Raw genomic sequence first — 9,872 nt, forward strand, 5'->3', positions numbered from 1 at the left:
ATATTTTCATTGAATAATGTTTCCGACAAAGGTTGTCAAATTGACTGACATGTTTATCGTATAGTACAGTCCACTATGAAAATTAGCTGTGGTTTGTTTCAACTACCTATTTTAAAATTTTTTGTCACTTTCTAAGTGTTGAATTTTATGGGATTGGGAAAGAAGTACCGAGTTTGAAGCGTTCATGAGCAGACATTGCAGTTGAATATTCAAGTTCTGAATTTGATTATTGATGAATAATAAAATAAATCCTACTAGCTCGATTGATGGTTTCATTTAATTTATTTAAATCAGGTTACCTATAATAATATTTTTTCGTTAATTTATGAAAATATCAAATTAGCCCGTAGTCCTGAATCCTGATACATAAAGTTAGCCTATTAATTTAACTACAGTACGACTGTACTCCGTGTTGCACTATAAATGCAATTGACGCCCCACTATGCCAGGGATTTTATGTTCCTGGTCAGGCTATACCGTAAATACCTCTATTAGGTACAACTGTTCAAAAAAGTTTCGAAATCAAAGATATGTTTATTTAGAGCTTAGTTTTTTTTATAGTAAAATTATAATATTGTACGTTAAAAATAAGATATCTACGAAAAATCAGTACCAAAAGTCAAAACATTTACATAAATATTAATATAAATTGTGACTATGTTTAGAACACGATAAACCACTGGAAAGTAATATCTGTCTCTATGGGGATGGAACCCATAACGTTTGGCTTGCAAGACAACTGCTCTTCCATTGAGCTACAGAGACACTGGTTGAGTTTTTCAAGTGCATTCACACTTTTAGATCAATAAAAAAATAATCGGCGATAGAAAATATAACTTTGGAGTAGTAAAAAAAATACACAGTAAGTCACCTAAAATTATAGCGAGGGCTTTGCTAGTTGCACTTGAAAACCTTAAGGGACACTAGCTTAATAGCCCTTGGACGAAACATAGACCCTCTTACTACGAGGTCATACCCTTTTCCCGGTGTATAAAGTACACGGCCAAAAATTCATAAAATTGAAGTGAATATCTTAAACATACATTTGTAAATTGAGCTAATATTTTATAGGTATAATAAGTAAAGTAATACAGTACAATTCTCTAAAAGCCTCAAATGGCCATCTGGAATCTTAGAATCGAATTACAAATTGCAATTACAGGTTATGGAAATCTTGAAACATGCTATGAGATATTTATTAAGAAATATTAATAATGTCAAGTCTATTGTAATTATTCTATGACTATTTTGAGTTTTATTGAATACATTTCTAAGTAATTTTCTGAGTCATTTTGTTAGAGCCGTCTGGACCAGCACATCAACCCACCACAAAATATCGATTCACATCAATCGAATTTGCACCTTATGTTAAGGACATAATATTAAAAAACGGAGTGTTAATCGTTATATTGAGGTGGGTTGACCTGCTTGAACAATAAAACACCTACTGGTGAGCATTGGCATAAAGAGATCAATAAATTAAACAATTGGATATTTAATCGTCAGGCTTGGTAGGAGCTACTGTTACGGTTTCAACGTTTGCGTAACCCGAGTTTAATCTGGAAATAAAGAATAAGAAATTTTAGATATTTTTAATAAAAGAGTTTGAGGTAAGCAGCAGCTGTAGTTTTATTTAATCATTTTATCGGCAAATATTTATTTACAGAAATCTAAGAATTCATTAAACCGATTTTTACTGAGTTTACATTGTCCCAAATCACTAGTAGGGTTAAAGTCTATGATTTTAGTTCTTGAAAATAACCGCTAGGGGCGCTGTACAACTGTACAATCTGTCTAAGGCTAAGAACTCACGGCGTGATTTTCACCCGCGCCCGCGGCGGTTCCGGTAATAATAACGATTTTACGATATCTCTTACCCATATTGCCTGGTGACACGCGCAAAGTGCATCTTATGAGCTACGTAGATGATCACGAAAAGTCCAAGGCCAATGAAGAAAGACATCCCGAGGAGTGGTGGAAACTGAAATAAAAACAACGCGTAATAAGAATAACAAGGCCAACGCAAAATAAGAAAGTTAGGTAAAGTATGGACGGCAGAATATCAAACAAAGTATTTTGTGTAGTTTTGCAATAATAAATGATTTAGTAAGTCTGCTAGCTAAGCTGTTAATTATTTTGTGCCTAACCTACTAGGATTTGACGAAGAATTAGACAAGGATTACATTATGATTTTAGTGCCTTCTTTGATAATTGACAACTTTTATTTGAATTCAACCAATCACAGTCAGATCAATAATAATGATGTATGAAAATAGGTTAACCTATCAAGTTTTATATTTGTGAAGGCAACACTGGGCACGTTCCCTAAAACATGTAAGTACACCACGCGCTTAGTACGCAATGAAGATTATGACATTCCATGATTATATTATTATCTGATAATTTAATTTACTTAATTGCAATAAATAATAGCAGTAATCACTAGGTTGTTTGACAGACCCGATACATCACCAGAAAAACAATTATTTAAAATAAAATAAAAGTAAAAATAGCTCCCATACTAACATCTATGCCACACACATTTGGGAGTATAGTACAGTGATACAGTGATGGTAGTACCACATGAGTATACGAACGAAAAGATAAATTACGCAAAAACTGTGTTCTTTAAAAAAACGCGAATTATTTTATAATAATCTAAATCTAAATGATGCAGATGGTACAAAATCCTACCAATATTATAAATTCGAAAGTTTGTGTGGATGTCTGGATGTTTGTTACTCTTTCACGCAAAAACTACTGAACGGATTTTGATGAAACTTTGCAGTATCATTGTTTATAACCCAGAATAACATACAGGCTATAATTTATGACGATCTGTGACAAACTAAATTTCACGCGGATGATAGCCGCGGGCAAAAGCTAGTTAAATGATAATAAATTTCACAAAGGCGTAGTGCTATTTCTTGATATCTGAACGATACGTAGCGTGTATGCCATAATAAAATATGTGTTACAATGTGTGTAGGTGTTACAGAGCACTGTTAGTAGTATAATTTTCATGGCGATATAGTAAGAATTTTTGTCTGTTAGCATCTACTCATGTGATAGTAATTCCATGGTCTACATCCATGAGAGACCTAAAACTTATAGCATTTGGTCAAGGTGCTCCAGAGTTATAGGACAGTGTTTAGACAAAAGAGAGCCTCCTAAAACGGTGAAGACAGTCTCATCTAATAACGGAAATTGTTACAGGATCAGGAATTAGAGTCTAGCTAAATAAAGGCTATTGCGATTACAGTATTTTGAATGCCGTATGATTTTGCTGTAGGTCAATTAAATATGAATGAATTAAATTTGAATTTTAATGAATTGTGGTTGTCAAAATCTGCCTAGGGAAGATAAAAGTCCACACATTTATAGTGCCAATACGAACAAACACAACTTGGTGATAGTAAATAGGTATTGTTGTACTATTACAAATGGTGGTGTTATTTATTATGCTACAAATATGATGACTAAGTAAACAAGATAGCGTAAGGACAAACATGTTTAATTACCGATAACCGTCTATAATCGACTTGATCCCAATTCATTTAAATGTGAATATTTATCAATTATTTTATGGCCTGCAAAGCATAATGTTTTATTAATTACATTGTCATTACAAATAGTAAATTGTTAATATTTCATTTTTATTTGACTTATATGGTTGGCTAATCTGTACAGGATATTTATTAAACATATTAGCATCAATTAAAAAATAATTTGTTGAGAAAAAAATATTGGATGTTTCATTCAATGTCGTTGTCTACTGCAGCAAATATTTCTTTATAATTGTCCACTTACTTGTTTGTTACATTCATATTCCCAGTTTACGGACAGCAGGTGTTCATACAGCTTGACGAACTTTGACACGGGACATTTTTCTCCACAGTGGGGGATATTAAGTACATAAGGCTCGACAATGTCTGATGAATTTCGGTAAGAAATCATTACAGAATGCGTCTTTGTCGTATTCTCTGAAAAAAAAGTTTATGATTACAATCAAAAGTAAAGGAAGTACTGTGCATTTATAAGAAGAATCAAGTTACTGAATACAAAAATGATGATATTGATTTGATCTGATAGTAAAATGTATAAAGAACGGTGCCATAAATATTAAAACAAGCAGATGTCCTAATGACAACGCGGGAGATGATATTAGAAATATCTTTGCGGCTCGTCGCTGCTCTAATTCGTAGCGTAAAGGTGACAAAGTGAAATTATTTTCAACCGAGCTGTAGTGGTATAACTAGCTTTTACTTACCGTAAAGAAGTTCTATAAATACTGTGGAGGTATAAACAGGGCATACTCCATCGAATAGGCCGAGTCCATTAAGAATACTGCCGACTGTCAAATCATGACCACTATACATGGAAACACGTAGGTTTTTGGATCTTTTCTCGGACATTACAGTAAACATGTTAGTGACAATCTCCTTCATGATAGGTCCAATCTTTAGTCGTGCCATTAATGGAGTTGCAGTGAATTCAGTGAAACTGAAAGCCAAATAACTGAATATGGAGCTCTGATCTAGGAAGTAAAAAAAGTATGTAAAAAAGCTATTACAAAGAAATGATACATGCTATAAGTCTGGATGTGAGCATGCTATGCACATATCACAGTATAAAATAATTTTACTGTGCCAGTCTAAATAGAGATACAATCGTCCAACGGAATAATGATAAATCGAGGATGTGATTGAGGGTGGACTACTTTCTGCTTATCCAGTGGTTTTTTTTCGATTATTTAATTTAGCTAGCATAGTTGTTTGCTCGTAAAATAATAACTTGTAGGGTGTTGGACAACTGTAAGGCATCACACGATATATCTTCCCTTACCTGTAACCAGCAGGATCTGCCATCTTAACCGGGAAAACAGATTTAGTCCACTCCGGCAATGTGAAGTTATACAGCTGCTCAATGTACAAAATGCTGTAAATGTCAACGACATCATAGTATGACCTGATTTTCAATCCAGTGTTCTTCGACAGATAGCTAGAAAAAATAATAAAACAAATTAAACTAGGTTATTTACACATTCGCTCGAGTAACATTTATGTATTATTCAATAGAATATATTAATAGAATACAGTATTATTTTTATTGTTTAACGAGTTGCGTGGTAAGTTGTGGATGTGCTTACTTCATAAGCGGAGCATAGCTTTTAAGTTTTTCCACGTAAGCTTTGGAGTGAATGTATTTTTCTTTTTCTTTGTCAAAAGCCAGACAAGGTTTCTTCATGGCCAGCAACTCGTCTTCTCGCTCAGGCACTGTATGCACAGGTATTGGTTGCCACATCAGGTCTTTGTCCCAGATAGATTTTCCAGTAGGAGGGTACAGTCCTATTGGAAAAAAAGTATGTGAAAAAAAGAAAGAAAATATACTCAACATCAAATAAACCGCACCTTCCGCGACGCACTATGGAGCGAAATTGCGATTTATGGACATAGCGATTTTTTTCACAATTTCTATTTGAAAAAAATACCTATCGATAGGTTACGTTATTCTGATGAATAAATGCTGCACAAGTTTTTCTCTAAAACCAATAGTTTGACTGGAAAAAATATTTTCCATTTTCGTTGTATGGAATGAAACATAAAGTGGTCGATTTCGACTAAGCCTTGACAGATCTTGCTTTGAAACTACTTGAGCCTTGTTCTATGGCTTGTTGACTGTAATCCTACGCTATCAGCGCGCATCCAAAGTTGCCCGTTCACAAGTTATGAGGTTCTGAAAAATTAAAAAAAAGTAAGTAAAAGTGACTTTTTTTTGGAATATCTTTAAAGATTTAACAAAAATATAAAGATTGCGACGCGAACTTTAACGATTTTCTTCTGACACAATCATGGTACCCCAACAATATTGATGTTATTTGAAAGCCCAATAAATATCCTTAAAGAACAATACATTTCATTTCTAAATAAATGATTAACATATACCATAAATGTGACTTGAAAATAGACCTCACTTTGGGCTCACCTCTGGGATCAATTAGACCAATTTTTATGGTTATAAGACCAAATAAAGATCTCACGTGTCCTCTTTAACAGATGGATAGCGATTAATCCCAACTTAACAGTTTTATAGTCATAAAAAATCGCTATAGCGTAACTACCTATTTTTTGAAGAAGTGACTCTGGATCCTTGTAAAGACACATTTTTGGGGTAAAAACCTTTCCTTTAATGAAATGAAGTTTAGAACTAGGCTTTCAAATGGTACCAATGTTGGTGGGAAGTGGGGATGCAATATGCATACGTTTGATAAGTGCTTGTCGCGGGAGGTGCGATTTATTTGACGTCGAGTGTATTATAGATTGTTTCATCCACGTTTGAGTTTTACTAAATTATGAGTGCACACGCACACTACAATAATGATGCTCGAATTGCACTGATCAAAGTCCCCGCACCCCGCTTTTCTCGACCAAAAACGATCTACAATGTTGTTATAAATATTTAGGTTCATATTGTTTTTCTAAATATTCATATGGACTTAATTCTGGAAATGTCGATTTGACAAAGCAGATCTTACATTTTTGTATAAATACATTATAAGAGCTAGTGAAGCAGTACTATAATAACGCTTTACTACGCCGGCAAAATTTGGGCTCTACTACTTAGTCAGCACCAGTAACAAAATGTATGCAACTGGTAGCCGGCTGCATCGATAAAACTCATCTAACGTTATGCAATGCATGACGTTGCGCCGCAACGACGTAAAATAGAGCCCTTGATAAGATGAAAATAGGTTCATTGAACCGAGATCAAATTATCATACATGGTCCACGCCAAATCGATAAAGGTGTGGGTAGAAACCGCGCAGGTGCGCAATTCCGTAAAATCTATATCCCGCGCCGCGCAGACGAGTGCAGCGCCAATGCAGATGCGTCAAGTCACACAACTGAGAGGAACCAGTAGGCCCAGAGGCAATTGAAAAGTATGATTTGTTGCCTAGACACAAATTTTACATTTCAATGAGTGAATATGAAATATTATGTGAATAAATTATGCCACATTATCTTGAAATGTTCATAAAAAAGAGCAATATTTAAATTCCAAGTTATTATACTACTTCTTTGGTTTCAATTTATTACAATACTGCTTTAGATTCTATTTTTACAAAGTGTTATTATAATTGAGATCGTAAAACATTTAAAACTAAATTGAACCAAATAAACAATTTTTCTTTCTTTCTTTCAAAACAAGATTGACAAATCATATTATTATTCGCTCTGAGTATAATTGAAAGAGTTGTACAGCAGACGTAGTACCAGACTACTTTGGTCTATAAATTCGCAGGGCACATTATTATAATAACATTAGCTAGCTTCACACTAAAAACAATGTAATGATGATCTTACCTGCAAGATTCGCTTGTGCTGACATAAGAGTCCGGTCTACATCAGTAGATCTGACATAAATTTCTGTAGGATCAAATTGAGGTGACAGCAGATGCTGTAACAAGATATTGATTAGTAAACACTTTTGCATTTAAAATGTTTACTGAGAAGTATTTATGATTTGACTTCTGATGTTAGTTCAAGTAATATTGTAAAGCTGAGAAATCTAGAGTTACCAAAGAGACAAAAGTCTGTTACTTAGCAAGAATTTCAAATTCTTACTTAATTGTATAAAATCTAAAGGATCTTTTATTCATTAAAACTCATGTTGACAATGAGCTATGCGCACACTTGTTGGTATAGCGATAGGACTTTACTCGCTAGTAGTAATCCAATTACTTATAAAAGATACCCATATTTGTACATTGGATATTTGCATTTTTGAGGATAGGTGTGGTTATCTGAAGCAATGTAGGCAATATACAGAATCACTACAATACCGATTGACCATTCATATTGGTATTGTAGTGATTGGGCCTTAAGGTTTTTTTTCTTTTATTCCATCATTCTATCAGTCAGAAGACTATTAACAGATTTGTTCTGTGATTATCGGCGATGAAACCAGAATCCCCACTGGAACTCCCTCCGTGGTTAATTCTGGCTGTCGTTGCATTCTAAAAGCTTCCAGGATTGTGAGTTGCACAGCAAGATGGTTGGGGTGGTTAGTCAGCCTCTCTTTGTATTTTAGACTAATATTTGTGATTTCCTCCTTGACTGTGTTGATTTTTAGATTTTCATGGAGTTCCGAAATTTTAAGAAACAATGGTGTTAGAAATCTTTTTGAGGATGTAATTCTGACATCTTTGTATGATGCTGATATTAGAGTTGCATGCTGATCACTACAATTAGATTCCGTGGGTCCACACTGGTTTTAGAACACTTGTGTAGACGGAAAGCTTGTTGTCGAGAGACAATTTGGAGTTTCGTCAGAGTATCCAGTATAGGCCCTTTTATCTGAGGGTTGTATCATCTCTCTTGATCTGTACATGTTTCGTTCATGTGTGGCGGCGGTCCAGGTATATACCCAGATACCTAGCGTGATCCTTTTGTGGAAGTGGGTCATTTCCAAGAGAGACCGAAGAGCAATAGCAAAAATGATATAAATGTACTTATTTATTTAATATTAAGTTGTCAAATAAATATTTTTCTTTCAATTCCCTCATTGCAGAGTGAATGTAACATGAGCAAACTTTGATGTGCTAACATTTATTCGCCATTTAGTCAGCCACTTATCAATCTGGTCTAAGCTGTGTTGGTCCTTAAGTTAGTTAGCTATTTTCTATCACATAGATGCAAAACTCTTGATATATTTCATATCAAAGAAATTATCTAATTGAACGGTAGTCATCCTGTAGGAAGTCCACATATAATTTTTTGTGGTAATTTAATAATTAAAACCTACTCTAATAACTAGTCATTATTTTTGATTTTTCTTTGCTATTTTCTTATGCACCTATACCTTCCTAAGTGGTGTGTTTTATTGTAGTTCTTAGACAAACCTTGTGCTATGAGTTTGCTGTTGGTAAAGGCAGAATCTTTTAACTCATTGAAGAGAAATTTTGCTGCTTGACCTTGTGGTTGTCTGGACTACATCACAAATCCCCCTAAGGACTACAGTTACAGCGATGAGCGTCAATATTGGAAGTATAAAGAAAGTATCAATTTCGCTATTGTGAAAGCTCGGCTAAGTAACTGCTACATCAGAGAATAGAAGAGACAAAATCGATTAAAGCTATCCTTACCGAATAACGCTGCCGCAGCCACTTTCCAAGAGCATAATGCTGGCTTTTCCCAATGTTCGTCAGCTCGCCAAACTTCACCGGCCAAAGGGACTCGTTGCGCCATGGATCAGTAGGATAAGTATCAGTAGGAGTTCTATCACCGTGTCTATAAATAATTGCGGCGTACTTCACTGTTTCGGAGCAAAGTGTTGCACCAAAACACAAAATGAAAACAGCAAATGCAACCATATTGAAAGCTGCACTGCAGGTGACTGTTAGACACAAAGGAATTCTTTCATAGTATGCACGTCCTTATGGAAAACAGACTGCGACACCACTGCGTGCTTGCTGCAAACGATGCAATTTAGCAGTCAATAGATAAAACGGTGGTGGTAGAGGATGCGCGAAACTAAATTTTGCGTGCGTCTGTCTTCCTTCGATCGCTAAACTTTTTTTTTGTTTTGACATTGACAAGTAGGTACGTTAGGGCAGCGCAATGAATGTTTGATTTATCGATAAATCAGTGTGATTAATAAAAATTAGTCTCCACGCCACGTCTTCGTCAATCTACGGATCAAATATACTGGCCATAAAGAGTAATAAAGAATATATTGCAATATTAATAAGCTGAAGAGTTTGTTTGTTTGCTTGAACAGGAACTGCTGGTCCGATTTGAAATATTAATGTAAAAAAATATATTGGATAGCCCATTTAAGGGGGAAGGCTTAAGGCTTTAATATTATAATAT

The 9,872-nt window shown here is 34.7% G+C and overlaps 1 protein-coding gene across 1 annotated transcript; it reads right to left on the reverse strand.

The window, feature by feature from the left end:
• Positions 1–472: 472 nt before the first annotated feature.
• On the reverse strand, positions 473–9,549 carry LOC114366359 (Acid phosphatase 1). Its single transcript, XM_028323224.1, has 8 exons — positions 9,146–9,549; positions 7,365–7,458; positions 5,150–5,348; positions 4,846–5,001; positions 4,271–4,503; positions 3,811–3,983; positions 1,878–1,981; positions 473–1,559 (listed from the first exon to the last, which is right to left on the reverse strand). The coding sequence occupies exons 1-8, from the start codon at positions 9,371–9,373 to the stop codon at positions 1,496–1,498; spliced, it is 1,251 nt and encodes a 416-aa protein (XP_028179025.1). The 5' UTR covers positions 9,374–9,549; the 3' UTR covers positions 473–1,495.
• Positions 9,550–9,872: the final 323 nt, after the last annotated feature.

Source organism: Ostrinia furnacalis, unplaced genomic scaffold (genome assembly GCF_004193835.3).
Source record: "Ostrinia furnacalis isolate ACB-3 unplaced genomic scaffold, ASM419383v2 OfSCF0069, whole genome shotgun sequence".
NCBI lineage: Eukaryota > Metazoa > Arthropoda > Insecta > Lepidoptera > Crambidae > Ostrinia > Ostrinia furnacalis.